Source organism: Octopus sinensis, unplaced genomic scaffold (genome assembly GCF_006345805.1).
Source record: "Octopus sinensis unplaced genomic scaffold, ASM634580v1 Contig19123_ERROPOS200000, whole genome shotgun sequence".
NCBI classification, from domain to species: Eukaryota; Metazoa; Mollusca; class Cephalopoda; order Octopoda; family Octopodidae; genus Octopus; species Octopus sinensis.
This window is the reverse complement of record NW_021836180.1, coordinates 132292-159572: the sequence shown is the minus strand read 5'-3', so window position 1 is coordinate 159572 and position 27281 is coordinate 132292. Positions and strand designations below refer to the sequence as shown.

Here is a 27281-nt window from a genome sequence, read left to right as displayed (position 1 = left end):
GTCATATTTCGGTAATTTCAACCAATCAATGACGTGTATTCAGATGAATAAAATTAATGCTGTTGTTTCTTATCAACAACTTCCGGCAGTGTATATTTCGTTTGTCGTTTTATTTATGACATATTTAATCTCAGTTACGTTTGTATGAATAAACGAGTGTATCTGAAGCATGTTTACTTTATAGCACCACCATAATTGTTCGTGCTTCATTTTTCATTTTTTTCCGTAACCCTAACCCTAAAACCCCAACCCTAACCCTAAAACCTTAAACCTAACTCTAAAACCCTAACCCTAAAACCTTAACCCTAAAATCCTAACCCTAACACCTTAAAGCTAAAACCAGTACAAATGCATGAACAATGTCAAAAATAACAGTGACAAACACGCCAATAGTTGTAGTTAACAAACAACAGCAGTAATTTTATTCAGCTGAATACACGTCATTGATTGGTTGAAATTACCAAAATACGACAACTTTAACAAGAAATAACTTCCAAAATACAGAATTTTCTCAAAAACGCCAAGATTAAAAGATGTTTTATGTGACACATTCTACCAGTATACGAAGTTTGAAAGTGTTTAGTTACAAAAAATTATTTTTAAAATCTGTCAGTCAAAAGGTAAAGATCCCCCTTCACTTTCTGGAAAAATGTCTAGATAGACTATTTTCATTTAAAAGTTATTAGTGTGGTACACCCAAAAACTGAAGAATCTGAAATAAAAAAAAATGAAAGGACGTTACGCAAAATAATGAAAACAAAACAATAGTGTTGCTATAGTGTGCAAACCAGCTGGGAAAAGTTTTATCAAAATCAATTCACAGAAAACTGTGAAATCCTAAATTTCACTCCTAAGCTATTAGTGTGGTTTTAGGTGTATAGTTGCCCAGGTGTAATGACCTACAGTCACATTGTTTCTTTCTTACGGGCAGAATTAGCACACGTGGAACATGAAGCAAACAACTCTACCTTATGAACATGCTTTTCGGTCATTTTGTGATTAACAACCCTGCAGTTTCCGTTTACCAAATTCAGTCAGATATCTGTGGTTGATCTAGGGGCTATAGTAGAAAACACTTGCCCAAGCTACTATGCAAAGCGACTGAACATGGAACCATATGGTTGGGAAGCAAACTTCTCAACTACACAGTCATTCGTCCCACTATGTCTCCAAGTTAGAAGTTCATCAAGCAGAGATCTATAAAATAAATGCCAGATTGAAATACGTATTGAGGTCAGTATGATCAATTAAATTTTTGAAGGCGATACATCATCATGGCAACAGTCGAAAGAAAACCAAACAAAATAATGTTTAAAGACTTAATGGTTTCAACTTTAAGGTAATGGGTTACTAACCACAGGATAATGAGTTCAAGACTTCGTATTGAACTTCCACTCTATACGGTAACAGTATATGTGCATCTCAGTCTACTTGACTTCCAACAATTAACAATTGTAATCTGAAGTGGGATGGTTGGCAGTAAGAAAGATGACCAGATTTCTTTAAAAATTATCGTGCAAAATATTCCGAGAGAAAGTATTTTTTTCCCCACAACAAAACACACATGCACACACACACACACACACACACGTGTGTGTGTGTCTGGTAACTTGAGCTACTACAAATATAGCAAATCTCTCTTAAAACACCCTTTCATCAAAAGAAACACACACATTTACAGTATTTCAAGGTTAAAAAAAAATTCACCTCAATAGACGTCATTGATTGGTTGAAATTGCCGAAATGCAAGAAATTAAACAACAAATAGCTTACAAACTACATAATTCTCTCAAGAAAGCCAAGAGAAAAAGATGTTTTATAAACACATTCTACCGGTATACGAAGTTTAAAAGTGTTTAGTTACAAAGAAATTATTTTTAAAATCTGCCGGTCAAAGCGAAAAGATAACTAAACCTCTGAAAACAGTGCCCCAACATGGCAGATGTCCAATAATTAAAACAAGTAATTGAATAACAGACTATACGTTACAATGTATGCAGGATAGACCCCTTGCATTGAGGAAACCCCCTCCAGGATTTGATCACAGAATCTACAATGACAAACATGGCACACAAGAGATATACGATTAGCTATCAACACCAACACCAAATCTTTGGCTTATTCACAGCTTGGTTTAACTATGATAATATTATTTACACAAGGATACATATTGCATCCGTTTACACCAAATGAAACTATTTCGTTTCGCAATTAGTTTTTACATTCCTCATTTTTTGTTGTTTTTCCAATCGAAATATGTTTATTGTAGTATATCACTATATATATAAAGAGGAATATATATATATATATACATATTATTATTATTTTTGTGTCTCTCTGTTTGTCTCAAAGCCGTAGGGTGCCTGTGTCATTCATGTTTTCAATCGTTACTGTCCCCAAAAAAGATTTTTTGTTTCCTGTTCGTCTCTGTTGCGTTTCATTCTTTCCTTCTGTGGCTGGCTGATTCAGAGCGGATCTCAGAATTAAACAGCCGAAATCTGCGATGAGGGATCAGTTTCTGACTGAAGAATAAAGGCTTGAATGACTTGTTTGTCTTTTTGTTCGTCTCTTCGTGTATTTCACGTTATTTATTTATATAAAGGTCTATATATATATATATATATATATATATATATATATATATATATATATGACATAAAACAACATTAAAATACAAATCCAAACCGAACACAAACAGGAGCGAAGAGGAGAAAAAAGGAAATAAAAAGTAAGAAAAATATCAATTGAACACCAAGAGGTCCCAAGTGGTTGTAGAAAGAGGTTTTCGTAATTGTCAATATAAATGCATTGATGGGCGTTGCTGGCCTCTCCCACGCCTCCTCTCTCTTTCTCTCTCTCTCTCTTCGTCCTCCCCTTCTCCGTCTAATTTGTGTTGGTGGCGCACCATTATATAATCTGGTTCATCATCTGCTTTGGTATTATAGTTAAAATTTGTTTTATTAATGAATTTACGTTTCTCGCTTAACCGGGTTGCTCGTACTTTTCTGTTGATGCATTTTACGTGGAGAACAGAACTTCTAAGCTATTAAGATATTCAACCAATCTGTAAGATTACTTTCCACTTCATATATACGCAGTTCCGTTTCGTACAATTTCTTTTGGCAGAAAAGAAACCCGGATATATACTCGTTGTTTATTTTATCCTCTTGAATTATAAACTTTAAACTTATCAACGAGACATATTTCACCTTTTATTTCTCTCAACAGGTAAGTAACAACTTACTGCGATAATTTTAAAGCTTCTTCATGGACCGTGATAATTGACAAATGACTTAATCTAAACAACGGTCTTTTCTTATAATTGGTTTGTGCTCATTAGTTTTTCTATTGCTTTTAAACGTATTTTTACCCCTTTTTGAAATCTATTTCCTCGAAGTTGGTGATATTGCTTTTACTTTTCTGTAAAAAGTTGCTAAAACATCTATATTGGACTTCGATCATCATTGACAAGTGACATAATCAATATTTATTTTCTCTATAAATGATTTATATTCATTATTTGGGAAATGCTTTTTAATTTTTTAATTCGGACTTATTTTCCGCCCTTGTCTATGAAGATATATTTTCCACTTGAAATTATAGGATGGCGATATTGACGCCTCTAATTTTCATTGCAATTCGCTTTCACTTTTATATTGACACTATTTTCTTTTTTCATCTGTAAACTGCATGTTAACCCGTTATTTTGCCATGGGGCCAGTTGTTACCTTTCTTTTATCATTTATTTGTTCCAGTGATTTGATTGTGGTCATGCTGGGGCACCGCCTTAAGGAATCTTAGTCGAATGAATCGACAAAGTAATTTTGGTCACTATACAGCTTCCGTCGATGTCGGGTGGGAGACGCACTTGTGTGATGGGTACCTTTTATCTTTTACTTGTTTCAGGCATTTGACTGCGGTCATGCTGGAGCACCGCCTTGATGTGTTTTAGTCGAACAAATCGACCCCAGGACATATTTTTAAAACCTAGCACATATTCTATCGGTTCTTGGTGGGGGTAAAGTGCAAGCACCCCTTCTGTTTTTTTTTTTTTTTTTTTTCATAACTTTCTTTGGATTCCTACGTTTTCGAAATCGGAGATTACGAGCGACTTTGCTTAAATAAAAATACGTTTTCAAAATTTTAATCCCCCCCCCCCCAATTTTAAAATTTTTCACTTTTAAAAAATTTTTTTTTTTTCTGTTTAATCCTCCTGGAAACATACGGTGTTTATGAATATGGAAAAAAAAAAAAGGATCCAATAATGTTTTGTTTTGACACATTCTACCAGTATACGAAGTTTCAAATTTTTTTAGTTAACTAGAAAATTCCGTCCATCTAAAAGAAAAGATCCAAAAAGAATTTTTCATTTCAAATTTTCTTAGGAAACACACACACACGCTGGGCGTATATTCTGGATGTGCTTGGTGTGCGGTGCACACCCATCGAAAATGGCAAATTCATTATAAATATTAATCTTACTTATTAATTTAATCACAAATTGTAATGGAAAACTTTTCTAATACCCCTGCTTGAAATATGGTGGCATTGGCTGTAGCAGCACACACAGGTTCGTTGCAGTTCAACTTGATACAAATACGCATATTTAACAAAATTTTCGGTACGAATTATTACTATTTCTTTATAAACACAACACGAAGATAATTGTAGCATGGCAACAAGATTCAAATAGATACGGAGAGTTAAGATTTAGAGAAAAGAAAAAAAGAAAGAAAAAAGGGCGTTAAGCTGAGGAAAAGATATTTTCGGACGTTTAGCTGTTATTTCTAGCATATCGAGTTTTCTGGTGAGGGCTTCATATTTTGTCGTCTGCTGTTTCAGGTGAAATCTACGCATGCGTAAAACGTACGGACTTTTATGCTTTTGGAAAGAGATGAGTAGGACACTCGCTTCACATATATATTTATATGTTACTGTCAGGAATTTGGGTTACATACCTATTAGTTTAAATCATCCTGGCGAACACTCCTAAGATACTATATACAGAGAGTGATCCCGGTGCGCGTACTCGCGCATCCGCGCCAGCTAGTCGTGACTGGTCGATCCTTACTGTGTGTTTTTGTGTTTTATTTACTTTGTGTAAAAAAAAAAAGTTATTTTGTGTTTATTTACTTTGCTAGGTAGTCGTTTTAGGATCGACTAGTCACGACTAGCTAGCGCTGTTGCGCGAGTACACGAGTGCGCGCACCGGGACCACTCTTTTTAAATAGTACCCACTCCTCATATCCTCCATTCTAAAAAAAAAACTCAGAAGGCTTTGGTTGGTCGAAGGCTACAGTGCAAAACACCTGTCCAAGGTGCTACGCAGTTGAACCGAATCCGTGACAATGTGATTGGAAAGCAAGCTTTTTACCACACAGCCACGCCTCTTTTGCCTCAAGAAGTTGTTAGATATCTACTTTAACTTCGATAAATACATAAAAAATTGTTAGATATCTACTTCGACTATGATAAATCGTTTTGTTTTATTCAACGGTTCCCCCCCGAATTAATCCATTTTCATTTTTTAATTGATTTTCAACTTTTCTTTATCCATTTTTTTTTCTTTCCTTACATATTTAACTCTTTCGGGTCAGTGAAATTACATTTTCTTTGCTATAGGAAGTTGTTAAAATGTGTTTTTATTGAACTGCGATAACTGTTGTCGAGTGACCAAATCAATGTTTTTCTTATCTAATTGATTTGTGTCTATAATTTCTCAGTTGCTTTTCATCTGTTTATATTCTCTCATCACTAAGAGTTACGTGTTATCGTAACTCCATGACAACACTGATCGAGCGACACCTATGATCAAACCTGCTCCATGCGTGCGCCTTTTCATATATACAGGATAACATAGTCCTGGGTGTATTTCTTTATTTAAGACGGTAGGATGAGATTTCAAAAGAATTGGCTGCTATTTCGTGCAAATTGAGCAACTTCTAAGGAGCTGCTTCGTTTTCACTGAAATACTTCTCTTTCTCTTTCATACATGAACGCATTCAATCTGTCTCTTCCGCGCCTTCACATACACATTCTCCCCCTTTCTCTCTGCCTCACACATTTCCTCTCACTTTTACTCTCTTCCTCTCACATGCACACTCTCTCACACAGACGTTCCGAATTCACATACTGTGTGTGTGTGTGTGTGAGAGAGAGAGAGAGAGCTTTGTATTATATAAAGCTTTTAAAATGCCAGAGGTAATAAAGATGGCATAAAGATAGAACTTAAATAAAACCGAGGCGATCTTCCTATTTAAGTCCCGTACCTGTCAGACAGGATGTCAGGTGTATTATCTGTAAACGACCATGCGAAGGAGAGGTGATGAGAAAGGCCCCTTTAGTACACTACACGGTTGATAGAAGGCTTCGATTGGTTGGGTTGCACATTGGTGTGTAACAGAGCAAGAGACAAAAGTGCGCCAATACCAACCAATACAACAGGGTGCAAAACAGTGGCCAAAGGCTAGCTGTTATCTACTACGTCCGTACTCATGTATATATAACAGAGAGAGAGAGAGTCTGCTAAACATCTATTCATTGTAAGAGGACTGTGTGGTAGGAAGCTTGCTTCCCAACCACATAGTTTCGGGTTCAGTCCCACTGCATGGCACCTTGGGTATGCATTATCTACGAGAGCCTTGGACCGACCAAAGCCCTGTGAGTGGATTTGGTAGATGGAAACTAGAAGAAGCCTGTCAGGTGTGTGTGTGTCAGTGTTTGCCCCCCCCCCCGCCACCATTTGACAACCAGTGTTGGTGTTTTCATCTCTGTAACTTAGCGGTTTGGCTAAAGAAACTAATGAATAAGTTCCAGACATAAAGAAAAAAGAAAATAGTTCTGGGATCAATTCATACAAGTAAAAACATTCTTCAAGACGATGTCCCAGCATGGCCACAGTCTTAATAACTGAAACAAAGAAAAATATAAAAGTTAAACGGACATTCTTTCGGTATATCCCTCAGAACTGTCAAAATTTGATTGTTCATTAATTTACGTAGAAAATTTTTTTTATTTACTTTTTGCATGCCGTATTCAGTTCTATGTACTTCTAGTTGGTCACACAAACACACATACACCCATTATATTTCATATGCATACATCTTTTTTGTATATATGTGTGCATATATCCACACGTATATATGTAAGGCACAGCATGGCTTTGTGGTAAGAAGCCTGCTTCCCAACCACATGGTTCCAGGTTCAGTCTCACTGCGTGGCATCATGGGCGAGTGTCTTCTATTACAGCCTTGGGACAACTAAAACCTTGTGAGTGGATTTGGTAGACAGAAACTGAAAGAAGCCAGTAAATCTTATATATTAAAACTGAAAGTGGTTGTGCGTGTGTGTGTGTATCGGTATGTCTCGTTTTTGCATCAAAATGGCTTGACCAATTTTCTTAAACTTCAACGTACATTCCTTATGTATCTGGGGAGGTTTTAAGTATTAATTGATTTCGAAAAAATGTTCGGGTAAACAGCAAGAGGAATAACTTTGGGCATGAGTGAACGGTGTGAGTAATTATTTTAAGCTTCCAAGGGAAATAACCCATTCCCTCCTGGAATAACCATCAAGGGGGAATAACCCATTCATTTTCATTATGCTTATTTCTTAGTATTTGAGTGTTTTAGTTATTTTCTCAATTATCCAAGACAACGCTTAAACAAGTAAATAGTATTCTCCTTTAGTTATTTTCTCAATTTATCCAAGACAACGCTTAAACAAGTAAATAGTATTCTCCTAAACAATAGATCCACTTATTTCGGTTAGTGACTTATTCACAAATATAGCAACACTAGCGCTGCTGAGGGGAATATTCTCTGGGAACGCACAAAAGCATTTAGTATTTCCTCCTAAAATCTATATACTCTGGGAACATATTAAAGCCCTTTTTGGGGCTACATTATTTGAATTCTTACTATAGGGTAATAAATTTCATGTTATTACATAACTGACTTCACAATTTGAGTATTCATAACTTATTGGGAATTCCAAAAAACAAGATCCTTTGTAAGACAGTTCGGTATTCTCAAGGCTACATACTTTAAGGGCTACATACTTTGTATTGTTGTTACTGAATTAGCAAAACAATTATGAGAACAGAACTAAGGGATGAGCCCGCTTTCCTGGAAATTACGGGGTATGTCAGCTACTATATATATAATATATATATGCTTATTATAGCCTCAGGTCAACCAAAACCTTGTAAGTGGATTTCGTACTCGGAAACTGAAAGAAGACTGTCGTGTATATGTGTATGTGTGTGCATGTTTTGTGTTTGTAGCCCAACAATTGCTTGCTAACTGGTGTTGCTGTGTTTACATTCCTGTAACTTAGCAAAGGCGGCAAGCTGGCAGAGTTGTTAGCACACTGGGCGAAATGCGTAGCCATATTTCATCTGCTGTTACGTTCTGGGTTCAAATTCCGCCGAGGTCGACTTTGCCTTTCAACCATACTCCATGAAGCGAGTATGGTCGTAAGAGCAAGTTGAATAAAAGAGAGCGACTAGCGAAATGAGATGAACAAGACGCAGTGATGCGGGACTGAAATATTTCACTTCAATAATACAATTCTTCAAAATATTGAAGACATGACACAACACAAATGAAGAAGTTCTTTCTACAATTCACAGCACCTTGCCCCTGATGAGGCTTATATATAAGGGAATTGAAATTGTTTATATATTAAAAAATGTATATAAGTCGAAACAAATGTTTGCTATTTTGTTTTTTTAAATGATTGTTTCTTATATTATATTCATAGTATATTATGTTATATTATGATATAAATAATTATTTGATTGTCATTTGTAACTCTCTATTTAATTTATTATACGTAATTTACATTATACCATATTTATGTGGTATTCAACAACATACAAGTGAATTGGATGTTTTACACATACCTTTGAAGGAATTTTTTCCTTTGTTTGTTACCTCATATTTATATATATATATACATTGCTTCAGTCATTAGAGATGTGGCCATACTGGGTGTAGTGTGTGCGATTTGATATAGAGGCACCTACCTTCTCTTCTTAGTGACGGAGACCCCTCCACGGTGACTAGTCCTTCCACACAGCCCCGACCCGAACACTAAACGATAGCAGCTGCTAGCCCAAACCCTTAGCGACGTCCTCACACATTCTTGTCACCTCCACGACCCACGTTGAAAGGGCGCAATTCCCCGCTCCTGCGCACCACGCCGCCTGACGCTGGCCCCTTCCGGTTGCCCTAGCTTCCGGTCAACGCACCCGGCTGCTGACGTCATCCCACACGCCACCCACACCCCACCGATCTTAAAGATCACAATCTCTCCGCTCCATGTTGTAGTCCACCATCCAACCGGGAGAGCGCTTGCTCGTCGAGATCTTCTGAAGCTGGGCCTCCTCGTTCTCTCCCCCCTCCAGAATCATCGTCCGTTGAAGCAACAATCTTGCGAAGGTCCAAGACGTGTCGTGGTGTTCCATCTACGGATACGTTGCTTCTGGAATTGATCGCCGTCACCGTTCCTCTGCTCCATTGAGACGTACAGCGCGCCTTTGGTGGCTTGACCCAGACTTCCTCCCCCTATTTTCACACGCAACGGGTCCCTTCTCTTCTCTCGTGACCCTCCGGCACTTTGCTCGGGTGCCCTCCATTCATATTTGAAACACAGCTCTCTGCAGCACAGATTCCTCAGCTTGTCCAGATCGGGGAGACAAGTTGTACCAAAAAAACTGCTTCAAGTGGCGAAATGTACCCTCTTTCCGCTATGGCCTTGACTGTCCGTATGTGCCATGGTGCCTCTCCACGATCCCGTTACCGCTCAGCCTATACGCTGCTCTGAACAAGCGTCGCACATTCCACCGATCAAGCATAAACCCTCAATGCTTCCGAACGAAACGCTGCCCTTGTCCATCAGTAGTTCTTCCACGGGACCTCTCTCTAAAAATATCCTGTTCAGGATCTGCGCAATCTCGTCAGCAATGCCCGATCTCAACTCCTCCAAAATGGCCAGCCGGCCCGGCCCCGCAGTCGATCATGGAGAGGTACATTTGCTGACGGTAGTGTGTCACATCCACAGCTAGCTTTTTCCAGTCCTGCTCCACGGAAAGGCTTCCCTGTCATGCCCACACGGAGCAGGGTTGATGGACTGACACCTCACAAGCTCAGCCCCGACCACCTTCCGGACGCTTCTCCTAGTGACGTCAGCATCAATTTTTTTTGCCAGATACAGGGTCCTGTCCACACCCAGGTGATGCATATCATGCAGTTTCTTCAGTTCAGAGTCATCCAACCAACACGCCACAGCTATCCCTTTCCGGCCTCCTCCAGTTCTTCCAACCACGCTCTTTTCACCCTGGTCAGTACTTCCGCCCTGTCCCTTCTCTCGTTTTTCTCCGAAGGCTCGAAAACCACGTTCAGCTTCAGTCCGAACTCGGCGATCAATTCACCTAGAACTCCTAGACGGCGCTTCACTAACATCTCCACAGCACCTTTCGTCGCACTCTCCTGTCACCGGTGATCACCGATCCTACCCAGCCAAGCACAGTGCCGAATCCGTCCGGATTCAATTGTGCGCAGCCCCCATTTCAAGGCCAAGTTCACCCCTTTCAGCAGCCGCGTCTAATTCGGCGACATTGATGTGGTTGAAATCATCTGCTTTCCAAAGCCAGGCCGCGTCCTCCACCACGCAGTGCCTTCGATTGCCAATACCACCCCTATCGCTATACTGCTAGCATCACACCAGACAGTCCCGCATTTCGTCTTGCACGTACCAGTTCCCCCCCCCCCGACCGGGTCTTCCGCTCTTGTCCTCTCTAGGATTCCTGCATCATCGCCACCGCGTCCCTTCTCCCACCTTGGCGCCCGCCCACCTCTCTCCTTTCTGCTCGTCTTTGGTGTAACTACACGCACGTGCGCAGCCATCCAGCGATCGGGTAGTGACCGACCAACTTCCCACACACCGAGAACAGCTCTCTCCTGCTGACGCTGGAACTCAGCTCTGGGATTCATTTCCTCTCCAGAACACCAATTCACCTGATCCAACTCTTCGCAGCTTCAGCCCCAGCGCGGCTCCCCCTTCAATCGACTCCGGTGGCTTAGCAATCAGTCCGAACTCCTCCAGATGTCTAACTACCTCGTCGGCTGGCACTACAGTTTCGTCCACCAAAATGTCGTCAATGTAGGAGCTGGTGGCCTTTCTAATCTTGCCGTCTTTCCCTAGGACGGACCTAAGCACTGCCGCCATGATCTTTCGGAGCGGAATTCAGCCCGAAACCCAGCCTGGTTAGACAGAACGTCCGGCCCTTGTACCGCACAAGCTGATATCGCCACAGTTTGTCGCTCACATGGAGCTGCAAGTATGCCGATCTCAAGTCGACAAATCGCGCCGCCTCAGCGACTGTCTCCACTTACGTAATGCCTCGCACAGAACGTCTGTCGCCTCACCTCCCGTGTGACACGATATGTGCTGGTTTAGCTCCCTGAAGTCCAGCACCGGTCTGACTTTTCCCTTCGTAGGCTGCAACCACCGCCATCAGGAGTAGCACTCCGCCCGCTACCTCCTCCTTCCAAGGACAAGGACCCCTTCCTCGATCCACCTCTCCACCTCGTCTTCAAACTCGACTCTGGCGTGGCCTTTCAGGGTATGCTGGTAACAGCTCACCCTGTTCTCCAGCGTCGGGGGCCGTCCTTCCATCGCCACTCTATCGTCCCACCACGCTGACCATCGAACGCAGCCTGAAAGTCTTTGTCCTCGATGGTGGTAAGCTGCGCAGTCCCTCGCGGGGCTCTGCTCTCTCTGGCGATCCTGACTTGCAGTGCACGACGCCCCCACGCTTCCGAACATGACCTCATTTCCCACACACGACGCCACCGAGGCAGTTGATGGCATCCATCCCCATCCCCAGTCAACTCCTCTATACATCTCATCATGTTCGTTCGGCCACAATTGCCTGCAGCCTTAGCGTCGTGCCGCGCACACACTATCTCTACCTTCTGCTGCCTCTGCAACGGATTTCACTGCCGCGACCGCCGCACGCCCGGACACTACTCACCCCGTTCCATTCCTTCGTCACCCTCTAAGTCACCCAGGGGGTCGTACAGCCCGTATCCACAAGGGCCTGAACGTCTCCCCCCCTCGGCCTCCACGTCAATCAATGGCAGTGTCTCCAATAGCCACCTCTACTCATTTGAGGGGAAAGTTCGAGAAGCAGCAATTTCCCCGCGGTCGTTTCCCTGGTCGCAATCACGGGCAATGTGCCCTGTCTGCCTGCATCGATAGCAAACGGGCCCCGCTTGCATACAGTCCCGCGCCATGTGTGGGTCCCTGGCATCTAAAACACCGTCCTGAGAACGGCCGCTGTCGTTGCACGGTAAGCTTCTGTACCTCTTTCTCTCGGGACGTCGTCCGTCTTTACGCGCCTCCAGTCCGCACCGCCATCGCTATCGCCTTCCGCCCAGAGTGTCTCGTCAACACGCGAGCCTGAGCTACAAGTTCGCTCAACGGCATCTTTTTAACCCCGGGCAGTCGTTGTAGGTGAATCCCTACATCGTCGGGGAAACCCATTCACGAACCCAATCGGGCTGCTCTCTCTCAGTCCCTCTCCCGCAAACCCGGCCAGAGTCGCCAGCCTTCTAACTTCTGATGCAAAGTCATCCACTTGGCCTCCCGTCCACCTGATTGCACCTAGCTTAGCAAAAGCTGTGTACTCGCATTCCGTGTAGGCATCACACAACGTCGTCTCTATATTCTCTCTCGCTGAGCCGTTCCTCTTCATCCATCTCTAGGTATAGCGTTAACGCACTCCCTTCTAAATACACGCCCATAAAGACTCGCCACGTCGCTTATGCCCTGCAGTCTTGCCACCAGCCTGATTTTGCGAATCCAGGCCACTACAATCGCCTTCGCTATTAAAAGGTCTGATGACGTCACTGGCGATCCTAATTTTTGCGGACATCGTGTTGAAACAATGTAAATGTTTAAGAATGGCCGAAATAGCTTGTAGTGTGTGCGCGATTTGAATATAGAGGCACCTACCTTCTCTTCTTAGTGACGGAGACCCTCCAGCGGTGACTAGTCCTTCCACACAGCCCCGACCCGAACACTAACGATAGCAGCTGCTAGCCCAAACCCTTAGCGACGTCCTCACACGTCTTGTCACCTCCACGACCCACGTTGGAAAGGGCGCAATTCCCCTCCCCGCTCCCTGCGCACGCCTGACGCTGACCCCTTCCGGTTGCCCTAGCTTCCGGTCAACGCACCCGGCTGCTGACGTCCAGCTGCTGACGTCATTCCACACTGGGGCACCATCTTGAAGAGATTTTAGCCAAAACGAATTGACTCAATATTTTTTTGTTTAACCCTGGTTCTCATTCTGTTGGTTATTTTGTCGAACTGCTAAGTTACATACACTTAAGCAAACAAACACCAGTTGTGGTGGAGGACAAAAGGAGATACACGGACTCTTAGGAGAGCGAGCCCTGTTTTTCTCTCGGTAGTTGCTATGGTGAAAGAAGACGAGAGTAAAGGAATTGCAACAGGCATGTTTATCTCCAGTCTCCAGCTAATCAACTTTTTCGTTTTCCACATGAAACGGAAAATAAGGCTGGAGAAGAAATGCCTGTCGCAAAGTGTGTTTTCGTAAAAGATAGAAGTCTATAGCAATATGTTGCGAGTGAAAGAACCTTTTAATTGAGAATGTAAAAAAGGAGAAAGCAAAGTCTTCAGTGTGAGTATGGGGTTTGTGGGGTCAACTGCGTCCTCTGCTTCATTTTTTGTTATTCACTCATTCTCATTTAATTGTATAGATTTAATTGTTTGTTTGTTTTATTCATACGTTTCGTCTCATTCGATACCCTGACCCCAACGTTTGTTTTGTCCCCTCTTTTTCTCAACCTTATGGTGAATAAAGAAATACTCTCTCTCTCACACACACATACACACACTGTGCTTCTTTCTGATTCTGTCTACCAAAATCCACTTATTAGGCTTCACTTGTCCCCGAGGCTATAGTAGAAGACATTTGCTCAAATGTTCCACCCTGTGGGACTGAACCTAGAAGCATATGGTTGGGAAGCAAACTTCTTACCACACAGCTACACCTGTGCTCATACACACAAACACACACACATATATTCATATATATATTATACTCAGACACAAAGATGGCTTCCACACAGTTTCTTCGCTGCGCACGAAATTCACATCATCATCATCATTATCGTTTAACGTCCGCTTTCCATGCTAGCACGGGTTGGACGATTTTGACTGAGGGCTGGCAAACCAGATGGCTGCACCGGGCTCCAATCTTGATCTGGCAGAGTTTCTACAGCTGGATGCCATTCCTAACGCCAACCACTCCGAGAGTGTAGTGAGTGCTTTTTACATGCCATCTGCACGGAGGCCAGTCAGGCGGTACTGGCAATGACCTCGCTCGAATCTTTTTACACGTGCTACCGGCACAGGTGCCAGTAAGGCCGCGCTGGTAACGTTCATATGCATGAATGGTGCCCTGTGGCAACAATCACACACTCGGATGGTGCTCTTGGCACCCTACTAGCACGCGCACAAGTGCTAGTAAGGCAATACTGGTAACGATCACACGCGAATGGTGCTTTTTATGTGCCACTGGTATGGAAGCCAGTTAGCTGCTCTGTCAACATGCTGCATATTTCATTTTTTATATAGGTGCAGGAGTGGCTGTGAGCTAAGTAGTTTGCTTACCAACCACATGGTTCCAGGTTCATTCCCACTGCATGGCACCTCGGGCAAGTGCCTTCTACTATAGCCTCGGGCCAACCAAAGCCTTGTGAGTGGATTTGGTAGATGGAAACTAAGCCCGTCGTATATATATATATATATGTATACTTGTGTGAGTGTTTATGTGTTTGTGTTTGTTCTCCCCAACATAGCTTGACAACCGATGGTGGTGTGTTTACATCCCCGTAACTTAGCAGTTCAGCAAAAGAGACCAATAGAATAAGTACTAGGCTTACAAAGAATAAGTCCTGGGGTCGATTTGTTCGACTTAAGGCGGTGCTCCAGCATGGCCACAGTCAAATGACTGAAACAAGTAGAAGAGTATATATAATTAATACATGACATGAGTCTATGACCGATTGCTGTATTTTTATGCATTTCGAAATTTGAGGGCAATATCAGTTTATTTGAATAGCTTTTGAGAGCATTCCTTAAAATTACTTTCATTCTTATGCTATGTAGTCACTCAACATGCATGCTAGAACTAGTGCCAAGCCTCCTTCAATTAACAAAAAGACAGGATTTTAATGGTTAGAATACCTTTGAAATTAGGTTACCTTAATCATGTCTGAGCTAAAATAAAAATGACTAAAGCTGCTGCTTCTACTACTCCCATTTGTACTACTACTGCTACTACTACTACTACTACTACTACTACTACTACCACAGATAATGATTTCAGATTTTGGCACAAGGCCAGCAGTTTTAGTGGCAGGAGATTATTGGTTACATTAACCTCAATACATGACTGGTACTTGGATTTCTCAACCCTCCACTACATGAAGGCCAAGCTGACCTCAGCAAAATTTCAATTCAGAAAATAAGAGCTGAATGAAATACCACTAAATATTTTGTTCAACATTCTAACGAGTCTGCTCACTCATCATCACTGACGAGATAATAATTAATACAAATCATAATTTCTAATGTGGGCAAAGGGCCTGAAATTTTGAAATGGGAGTAGAAGGGGGCTTAATTGGTACCATGGACACCAGTATTTAACTGTTTCTTGATTTTGTTGAATCTGAAAGAATAAAGGCAAAATTGACCTTGGTGGGATTTGAACTCAGGACATAAAGAGCCAGAAGAAACAACACATAACATTTTACCCCATGCGCCAGTGATTCTACACAATCCATGCCCTGACAAAAAATGATAATAGTTTCAAATTTTGGCACAAGGCCAGCAGTTTCAGGGAAAGGGGAAGTACACTACATCGACTCCAGTGATCAATGTAAACACGGATGATCAACTGGTACTTATTTTATTGACCCTAAGAGGATGAAAGGCAAAGCCAACCTTGGCAGAATTTAAACTCAGACTGTGAAGACAAGTAAAATACTGGTTAGCATTTCGCCTGGTATGCTAACGATTCTGCCTGCTCACTGCCTTAATAATAATTATGATAATAATAATAATGCTGAGCTGAGACCCTCTTCGGTCATGACTGACCATGGGATTGCACCTTGAAAGTTACCCTCTCAGGCACAAGTCCGGGCAAGGTTGTTTATGGAAGACCGGCAGTCGCCCATGCATACCAGCCTCCCCTCTCCACACCACCAGTGTTATCCAAGGGAAAGGCAAAGGCCATACAGCTTGGCACCTGTGACGTCACAACTCATTTCTACAGCTCAGTGAACTAGAGCAACGTGAAATAAAGTGTCTTGCTCAAGAACACAACACGCAGCCCGCTCCAGGATTTGAACTCACAACCTCACGATTGTAAGCTCGATGCTCTAACCACTGAGCCTTGCACCTTCACATAATAATAATATAATCCTGAAATTTAGTGGGAGGGGACTAGTTGATTACATTGACCCCAGTGTTTAACTGGTACTTAATTTATCGACTCGGAAAGGATGAAAAACAAAGTTGACCAGAATTTGAAATCAGAACATAGCAGCAGACAAAATACGGCTAAGCATTTCACCCAGCATGCTAACGATTCTGCGAGTTTGCCGCTTTGATGATGATGATAATGATGATGATAACAACAACAACAACAGTAAACATAATGAGCCAATTCAATATACACTATGGGGTTTATGACCTGCTATAAGTAACAAGCACCTCTCTCAAGTCATGACCTGCAGTCTTTAAAACATAGGAAGAACACATAGGATGATATAGTCTAAGATAAACTGTGTCATGAGAGATGGCTTGATTGTGACTAGAATTTATTTTTATTATAGTTTTGTCTGTTTAGGTTTGACTTAAGTTTCAACAACAATAACATACCAACAAGAAACAGTAACAAATTCTCCCTCATATCACACTCAGCCATCTCTAAATGAGGAGGATCACACTATATAATGTAGAACTAGATAAGCTGTGCATGTACAGAGATGGGATTGTCATGGGCAATACACTTTTCACTATCATTGTGGAGGAACAAGGTCAAGCTGGAGCAAAATATGATTGTCTCTGACAACATTGTCATCATTTGTGTACCATCTCTACCTCATCATTCACCAGCACAAGGGCACAACCAGTGGCAACAGTACTTTTTGTAGTAGTAGGAGTTGTAGCAGCAACAGCAGCAGTGGTAATAGATTCTTCATACTTACACGGACTCTTAGGGGGAGCGAGCCTGTTTTTTATCTCGGTAGTTGCTATGGTGAAAGAGACGAGAGTAAAAGGATTGCAACAGGCATGTTTATCTCCAGTCTCCAGCTAATCAACTTTTTCGTTTTCCACATGAAACGGAAAATAAGGCTGGAGAAGAAATGCCTGTCGCAAAGTGTGTTTCGTAAAAGATAGAAGTCTATAGCAAATATGTTGCGAGTGAAAGAACCTGTTTAATTGAGAATGTAAAAAAGGAGAAAGCAAAGTCTTCAGTGTGAGTATGGGGTTTGTGGGGTCAACTGCGTCCTCTGCTTCATTTTTTGTTATTCACTCATTCTCATTTAATTGTATAGATTTTAATTGTTTGTTTATTCATACGTTTCGTCTCATTCGATACCCTGACCCCAACGTTTGTTTTGTCCCCTCTTTTTCTCAACCTTGTGGTGAATAAAGAAATACTCTCTCTCTCACACACATACACACACTGTGCTTCTTTCTGATTCTGTCTACCAAATCCACTTATTAGGCTTCACTTGTCCCCGAGGCTATAGTAGAAGACATTTGCTCAAATGTTCCACCCTGTGGGACTGAACCTAGAAGCATATGGTTGGGAAGCAAACTTCTTACCACACAGCTACACCTGTGCTCATACACACAAACACACACACATATATTCATATATATATTATACTCAGACACAAAGATGGCTTCCACACAGTTTCTGCGCACGAAATTCACATCATCATCATCATCATCGTTTAACGTCCGCTTTCCATGCTAGCACGGGTTGGACGATTTTGACTGAGGGCTGGCAAACCAGATGGCTGCACCGGGCTCCAATCTTGATCTGGCAGAGTTTCTACAGCTGGATGCCATTCCTAACGCCAACCACTCCGAGAGTGTAGTGAGTGCTTTTTACATGCCATCTGCACGGAGGCCAGTCAGGCGGTACTGGCAATGACCTCGCTCGAATCTTTTTACACGTGCTACCGGCACAGGTGCCAGTAAGGCCGCGCTGGTAACGTTCATGCATGAATGGTGCCCTGTGGCAACAATCACACTCGGATGGTGCTCTTGGCACCCTACTAGCACGGGCACAAGTGCTAGTAAGGCAATACTGGTAACGATCACACACGAATGGTGCTTTTTATGTGCCACTGGTATGGAAGCCAGTTAGCCGCTCTGTCAACATGCTGCATATTTCATTTTTTATATAGGTGCAGGAGTGGCTGTGAGGTAAGTAGTTTGCTTACCAACCACATGGTTCCAGGTTCATTCCCACTGCATGGCACCTTGGGCAAGTGCCTTCTACTATAGCCTCGGGCCAACCAAGCCTTGTGAGTGGATTTGGTAGATGGAAACTAAGCCCGTCGTATATATATATATATATATGTATACTTGTGTGAGTGTTTATGTGTTTGTGTTTGTTCTCCCCAACATAGCTTGACAACCGATGGTGGTGTGTTTACATCCCCGTAACTTAGCAGTTCAGCAAAAGAGACCAATAGAATAAGTACTAGGCTTACAAAGAATAAGTCCTGGGGTCGATTTGTTCGACTTAAGGCGGTGCTCCAGCATGGCCACAGTCAAATGACTGAAACAAGTAGAAGAGTATATATAATTAATACATGACATGAGTCTATGACCGATTGCTGTATTTTTATGCATTTCGAAATTTGAGGGCAATATCTGTTCATTTGAATAGCTTTTGAGAGCATTCCTTAAAATTACTTTCATTCTTATGCTATGTAGTCACTCAACATGCTAGAACTAGTGCCAAGCCTCCTTCAATTAACAAAAAGACAGGATTTTAATGGTTAGAATACCTTTGAAATTAGGTTACCTTAATCATGTCTGAGCTAAAATAAAAATGACTAAAGCTGCTGCTTCTACTACTCCCATTTGTACTACTACTGCTACTACTACTACTACTACTACTACTACTACCACAGATAATGATTTCAGATTTTGGCACAAGGCCAGCAGTTTTAGTGAATGAAATACCACTAAATATTTTGTTCAACATTCTAACGAGTCTGCTCACTCATCACTGACGAGATAATAATTAATACAAATCATAATTTCTAATGTGGGCAAAGGGCCTGAAATTTTGAAATGGGAGTAGAAGGGGCTTAATTGGTACCATGGACACCAGTATTTAACTGTTTCTTGATTTTGTTGAATCTGAAAGAATAAAGGCAAAATTGACCTTGGTGGGATTTGAACTCAGGACATAAAGAGCCAGAAGAAACAACACATAACATTTTACCCCATGCGCCAGTGATTCTACCAATCCATGCCCTGACAAAAAATGATAATAGTTTCAAATTTTGGCACAAGGCCAGCAGTTTTCAGGAAAGGGGAAGTACACTACATCGACTCCAGTGATCAATGTAAACACCGATGATCAACTGGTACTTATTTTATTGACCCTAAGAGGATGAAAGGCAAAGTCAACCTTGGCATAATTTAAACTCAGACTGTGAAGACAAGTAAAATACTGGTTAGCATTTTGCCTGGTATGCTAACGATTCTGCCTGCTCACTGCCTTAATAATAATTATGATAATAATAATAATGCTGAGCTGAGACCCTCTTCGGTCATGACTGACCATGGGATTGCACCTTGAAAGTTACCCTCTCAGGCACAAGTCCGGGCAAGGTTGTTTATGGAAGACCGGCAGTCGCCCACGCATTCCAGCCTCCCCTCTCCACACCACCAGTGTTATCCAAGGGAAAGGCAAAAGGGCCAATACAGCTTGGCACCTGTGACGTCACAACTCATTTCTACAGCTCAGTGAACTAGAGCAATGTGAAATAAAGTGTCTTGCTCAAGAACACAACACGCAGCCCGCTCCGAGATTTGAACTCACAACCTCACGATTGTAAGCTCGATGCTCTAACCACTGAGCCTTGCACCTTCACATAATAATAATAATAATCCTGAAATTTGGTGGGAGGGGACTAGTTGATTACATTGACCCCAGTGTTTAACTGGTACTTAATTTATCGACTCGGAAAGGATGAAAATCAAAGTTGACCAGAATTTGAAATCAGAACATAGCAGCAGACAAAATACGGCTAAGCATTTCACCCAGCATGCTAACGATTCTGCGAGTTTGCCGCTTTGATGATGATGATAATGATGATGATAACAACAACAACAACAACAGTAAACATAATGAGCCAATTCAATATACACTATGGGGTTTATTGACCTGCTATAAGTAACAAGCACCTCTCTCAAGTCATGACCTGCAGTCTTTAAAACATAGGAAGAACACATAGGATGATATAGTCTAAGATAAACTGTGTCATGAGAGATGGCTTGATTGTGACTAGAATTTATTTTTATTATAGTTTTGTCTGTTTAGGTTTGACTTAAGTTTCAACAACAATAACATACCAACAAGAAACAGTAACAAATTCTCCCTCATATCACACTCAGCCATCTCTAAATGAGGAGGATCACACTATATAATGTAGAACTAGATAAGCTGTGTATGTACAGAGATGGGATTGTCATGGGCAATACACTTTTCACTATCATTGTGGAGGAACAAGGTCAAGCTGGAGCAAAATATGATTGTCTCTGACAACATTGTCATCATTTGTGTACCATCTCTACCTCATTCACCAGCACAAGGGCACAACCAGTGGCAACAGTACTTTTTGTAGTAGTAGGAGTTGTAGCAGCAACAGCAGTGGTAATAGATTCTTCATACTTCCACACACACATACATGTGCACCTCCAAGAACATTATCAGGATAACTGCTGTCAATGGACCTGGCAATTAGAAGTCATATTTACTTAGCACTATCATCTCTCACCAAAAATAAAATAACCTTTTAAATGCAACATGTATATATCATTTCTAAATAAGATGTTTCTCCTTCTATTTTATCTAGCACTTTCATTGCAAACATGAATAGACTAATGGTATTTGGAATCATCTGTGAAAATAAAACAAAGGTTTCTCTTCTCTATGCCACACACACGATTTCCATTAATGGTTTTACGTCACACGTCAACATCGAGGCTGAATATATAAATGAAAGCCAACACAAGACAGAAGCTAAGTTTGTTTTCCCTGTGGAAGAAGACAGTGCCGTATATAAATTCGAAGCTAAAATTGGTGATGTCCATTTAGTTGCCAAATCTAAAGACAAAGATGTTGCCAAAAAGGAATACAAACAAGCTGTAGATAAAGGTCAGTCTGCCATTTTGTTGCGAGAGACAAGTACATCTGGCGATATTTTTGAGTATAGTTTAGGTAATATTCCAGCAAATGAAAAGATCCATTTACAAATATGCCTTGTTTCTGAACTTTCTTGTGAAGTTGATGGGGCAGTGAAATTTCATATGCCATTTGTGCTTAATCCCAGATATGGTCTTAAACCTGCAGATGAAAATTATCAAAATGCACCTAAACCAAAAGAGTTTAGTTTCAATGCCTCTGTCAACTGGAATTCACAAATCAAAGACATCAAATCAGAACATCCAGTTAACGTGGAATATCAGGATAACAAGTGTCATGCTACTGTGAGAATGGCAAAGGAATTCAATTTTGAGAAAGACCTTCTTCTGCAAGTGTACTATGAAGATGTAGAAAAACCACAAGTAATTTTAGAGAAAAGAGATGAGAATTCTAAAGGAATGTTTTCTAAAGATATTATGATGATAAATGTGTTTCCAGAACTTCCGCAAGTAAAACAATCTGCCGCTAATGACTATATTTTTGTTATTGATCGCTCAGGAAGCATGACTGGAGAGAAAATTGAAGCAGCAAAAGATACTTTGTTACTTTTCTTAAAAAGTTTACCTTTGGGTTGCTCATTTAATGCTATCAGCTTCAATAATGATTTTGAATTTCTGTTCAAAGAAGGAAGCCGAGAATATAGTGAAGATTCTCTGAATGAAGCATTGAAATTTCAGAAAAATCTATATGCTTCGGGAGGGACAGAAATTCTTAGTGCACTGAAATCACTCTCTGACAAAAAACCATTTCAAAATTTCCATCGACAAGTATTCTTAATAACTGATGGTGCTGTCTACAACACAAACGATGTCATTCAATTGGTCAAGTCACAAGTAAACAACACACGATACTTCACAATTGGTATTGGTTCTGGAGCTTCTACAGAATTGGTCAAAGGTATTGCCCGCGCAGGGAAGGGACAAGCAGAGTTTGTGATGACAAACGACAACCTTAAGGCAAAAGTTATGCGTTTATTAAAATTGTCAATGCAACCATTTGTATCTTCGGTTTGTCTCTCTGCTAAACATGGTGAAAACAATAAAGAATTATCCTTTATTTCAGTTCCAGAAAGGCTGCCATGTATTTTCAGTGAAGAAAAATTAATCCTTTATCTAGTTTTGCATGAAGCTGAGACTAGTTGCAAAAATGTGAAATTGAATCTTTGTGGTAAAATTGGTGAATCAGACTTTTCACTTGATTTTGAAGCAAGTCTGTTGGGACAGAATAATAAGGAAATGACAATACACCGTCTTTGTGTGAAAAGGAAAATACAGGAATTGGAATTAAATGAAGATTTGGGTAAAGGTGATGAAATAAAATCAGAGATTATCGATTTGGGTACAATGGCTAATTTAGTTTCAAAGTACACAAGTTTTGTTGGTTTGGATGAACATGTTCGATTGGATTTTCAAATGGCCTCTATGGCAGCTCCAAAACATAGAGCCATACGTTATTGTGCTTCTTCGCCACAACCAAAACTTTTGTGTAAGTCCAAAAAAGTTTTACAACAATCAGAGCCAATGCCAGTACGTCCAAGAGAAGTTATTGCTGGAATGTATGCTTCCATAAATAATTCCTTAAGTATAAATGCTGAGAATTCAAGACAGTCGCCTCACTCAGACTTAACCTCTTCAAAGGGAACAATTAAGGACATTTTAACATGTTTGGTTGATCTACAAGCTTTCTCTGGTTTCTGGAATCTAGATGATCAATTGGCTCAAGCTCTCAATATTTCTCTTAAGGATCTGAACGATGAGAATCCATCTCTTAGTGATAAAGTATGGGCTACAGCTCTTGTTGTTGCTGTACTAAGAGAAAAAATAGCTTCCCAGCATTGTGAATGGGAATTAATGGAAAAGAAAGCAATTGAGTGGCTGGAATCTCAGAATATACAACCAATGAATTCAGAGAAGTTACTAGAAAAAGCTACAAACTTCATAAAAAACAAAATGGTTGCCTAGCGATTTCTGTTTATTTCATATTTTAAAACTTTCACTACTGTATAACCGAGAAAAATACCTTAACATTTTAACTTGTATATCAATACTTTACTAATTCCTCTAAAATATCTGTAAACAAATATTTTATATATCTATACAGCTGTAAAATATAATGAAATATAGAGCCATAATCCTATATTTGTTGATTTTGTGTTATTTTTTTGTGTGAAATGTAAATATATTTCCAAGACTAAAAACAAGATTGAAAAAAACCATTTACGCACTTTTGGGGATTCAGTGACACAAACTTCCTGTTTGTTATGAAATTATAACCTTCCCTCAAAACATCGTTGTAGTTTATGTCCCAAACACCAGCTTAATAATGACAAAGTTATATCACTAAATTCTTCATTATTTTGAAAATTAATCAAAACAAATGCCATGCATTTCAACTGAAATATAGTAGAGAAACAGTTAAAGACATTCAAACTGAGTAGCAAGCATTTAACTCTACAAAACTAAGTAAAATAATCATTATGTAGCTATAGGTTCATTACTCACCAGGCTTCATATTGTCTTTTGTCATTAGAAATTCCTTAACGAAACGGGGTTTAATAAATAAATATCTGAGACAAATAATTGTATAAAACTCTATCCTACGTTTATCACATCTGTATTTTATCTTGGTTCATCATTACTATCATTCTTATGATATTAGATACTATTTGAAAAACCTTGACATTTATGTGTACATCTTATTCTGGATTTCTGTTAAGAGATTTGCTCTACTCACATCTTCAAGTCAGTGCCCCAGTATGGTCGCAGTTTAATAACTGAAACAAGTAAAAGAATGAAAATTAAGATGAATCCATTTTAGTTTCATGATGGGATAATATAGAACAAACACTAAAGACCAAAAGTACAACTTGTTGGGTAGTGTTGTAAGACACAGGAATATGTTGGAAGAGTTTTATCACAAAACTTATGGAATCCATATTCAGTGTTAGCAAAGTCAAATGTCTTCACTGATTTTGAAGCAAGGTTGTTGGGACAGAATAATAAGGAAATGACAATACACCGTCTTTGTGTGAAAAGGAAAATACAGGAATTGGAATTAAATGAAGATTTGGGTAAAGGTGATGAAATAAAATCAGAGATTATCGATTTGGGTACAATGGCTAATTTAGTTTCAAAGTACACAAGTTTTGTTGCTTTGGATGAACATGTTCCAGTTGCTATTCAAACAGTCTCTAGGACATTTACACCTAAAGCCAGGCGTTCTCGTAGTAAGAATGTTCCTGCAATAGTAAGAATGTTCCGTAAGTTTTACAACAGAGTTTTACAACACTCTATGCCAATGCCAGTACGTCCGAGAGAAGATATAGCTGGAATGTATGCTTCCATAAATAATTCCTTAAGTATAAATGCTGAGAATTCAAGACAGTCACCTCACTCAGACTTAACCTCTTCAAAGGGAACAATTAAGGACATTTTAACAGGTTTGGTTGATCTACAAGCTTTCTCTGGTTTCTGGAATCTAGATGATCAATTGGCTCAAGCTCTCAATATTTCTCTTAAGGATCTGAACAAAGAGAATCCATCTGTTAGTGATAAAGTATGGGCTACAGCTCTTGTTGTTGCTGTACTAAGAGAAAAATTAGCTTCCCAGCACTGTGAATGGGAATTTATTGAAAAGAAAGCAATTGTGTGGCTGGAATCTCAGAATATACAACCACTGTATTCAGAGAAGTTACTAGAAAAAGCTACAAACTTCATAAAAAACAAAATGGTTGCCTAACAATTTCTGTTTATTTCATATTTTAAGACTTTCACTACTGTATAACTGAGAAAAATACCTTAACATTTTAACTTGTATATCATTACTTTTACTCAGCTAATTCCTGTAACAGATCAATAAACAAATATTTTATATATCTATACAGCTGTAAAATATAATAAAATATAAAACCATAATCCTTATATTTATTGAACTTGTGTTATTTTCTGTGTGCAATATGAATATATGAAGTTTAAAGACATTCAAACTGAGTACTGAACATTTAACTCTGCATGGAACTGAATTATTTGATTTTTTTCTTTTTTTAGCTGTAGGTGCAATAGTCACCAATCTTGGCTTTGCTTTTTATGCTTTTGATGTCCATAAAAGAATGGCCAATTAAGAAATAAAATTGATTAAATCAATTACATACTCTACACACATTTCTGGCCCTGTACACGTTTTGTGAATCGGAATTTTAATGTAACTATGTGTATACCATATCCCGTCTTTTATCCACAACTCATTTTGGTCGTTGGACTGCAGCCATTCTAAGTCACAACCTAAAAGGCATTTTTTAGTTAAACACATCAACCCCAAAACTCATTTATTTTAAAATTGGGTAGTTATTCCATCAGTCTCTATGGTAGAACAGCTAAATTATGAGGAGGTATAATAAACACACTCACACACACACACAAAATGGGCCTCCACCCTGTTCCTGTGTACCAAACACACTCACAAGGAATTGGTCTGCTCTCGGCTATAATAGAAGACACTTGCTGAAGGTATTGTCTTGTGGGACTGAACCCTAAATATCATGGTTGTAAAGTTTTGTAACAAAAATAATTTTTGTAACTAAACACTTTCAAACTTCGTATACTGGTAAGAATGTGTCACAGAAAATTCTCAAATTTTGGAAGTTATTTCTTGTTAAAGTTGTCATATTTCGGTAATTTCAACCAATCAATGACGTGTATTCAGATGAATAAAATTAATGCTGTTGTTTCTTATCAACAACTTCCGGCAGTGTATATTTCGTTTGTCGTTTTATTTATGACATATTTAATCTCAGTTACGTTTGTATGAATAAACGAGTGTATCTGAAGCATGTTTACTTTATAGCACCACCATAATTGTTCGTGCTTCATTTTTCATTTTTTTCCGTAACCCTAACCCTAAAACCCCAACCCTAACCCTAAAACCTTAAACCTAACTCTAAAACCCTAACCCTAAAACCTTAACCCTAAAATCCTAACCCTAACACCTTAAAGCTAAAACCAGTACAAATGCATGAACAATGTCAAAAATAACAGTGACAAACACGCCAATAGTTGTAGTTAACAAACAACAGCAGTAATTTTATTCAGCTGAATACACGTCATTGATTGGTTGAAATTACCAAAATACGACAACTTTAACAAGAAATAACTTCCAAAATACAGAATTTTCTCAACAACGCCAAGATTAAAAGATGTTTTATGTGACACATTCTACCAGTATACGAAGTTTGAAAGTGTTTAGTTACAAAAAATTATTTTTAAAATCTGTCAGTCAAAAGGTAAAGATCCCCCTTCACTTTCTGGAAAAATGTCTAGATAGACTATTTTCATTTAAAAGTTATTAGTGTGGTACACCCAAAAACTGAAGAATCTGAAATAAAAAAAAATGAAAGGACGTTACGCAAAATAATGAAAACAAAACAATAGTGTTGCTATAGTGTGCAAACCAGCTGGGAAAAGTTTTATCAAAATCAATTCACAGAAAACTGTGAAATCCTAAATTTCACTCCTAAGCTATTAGTGTGGTTTTAGGTGTATAGTTGCCCAGGTGTAATGACCTACAGTCACATTGTTTCTTTCTTACGGGCAGAATTAGCACACGTGGAACATGAAGCAAACAACTCTACCTTATGAACATGCTTTTCGGTCATTTTGTGATTAACAACCCTGCAGTTTCCGTTTACCAAATTCAGTCAGATATCTGTGGTTGATCT

General features: G+C 39.9%; 1 protein-coding gene across 1 annotated transcript; it reads left to right on the top strand.

The window, feature by feature from the left end:
• The first annotated feature begins 2684 nt into the window (after positions 1 to 2684).
• Positions 2685 to 25488, top strand: LOC115232035 (von Willebrand factor A domain-containing protein 5A-like). Its single transcript, XM_036500225.1, has 3 exons — positions 2685 to 2728; positions 21219 to 22861; positions 24633 to 25488. The coding sequence occupies exons 2-3, from the start codon at positions 21235 to 21237 to the stop codon at positions 25304 to 25306; spliced, it is 2301 nt and encodes a 766-aa protein (XP_036356118.1). The 5' UTR covers positions 2685 to 2728; positions 21219 to 21234; the 3' UTR covers positions 25307 to 25488.
• Positions 25489 to 27281: the final 1793 nt, after the last annotated feature.

Bases quoted from the DNA above. Each gene is read 5' to 3' on its own strand.
- LOC115232035 (XM_036500225.1), top strand. From the start codon at position 21,235: ATGAATAGACTAATGGTATTTGGAATCATCTGTGAAAATAAAACAAAG. The intron at 22,862-24,632 runs ATTTGGGTAAAG...AATTAAATGAAG, and splicing joins GGAATTGGAATTAAATGAAG to ATTTGGGTAAAGGTGATGAA.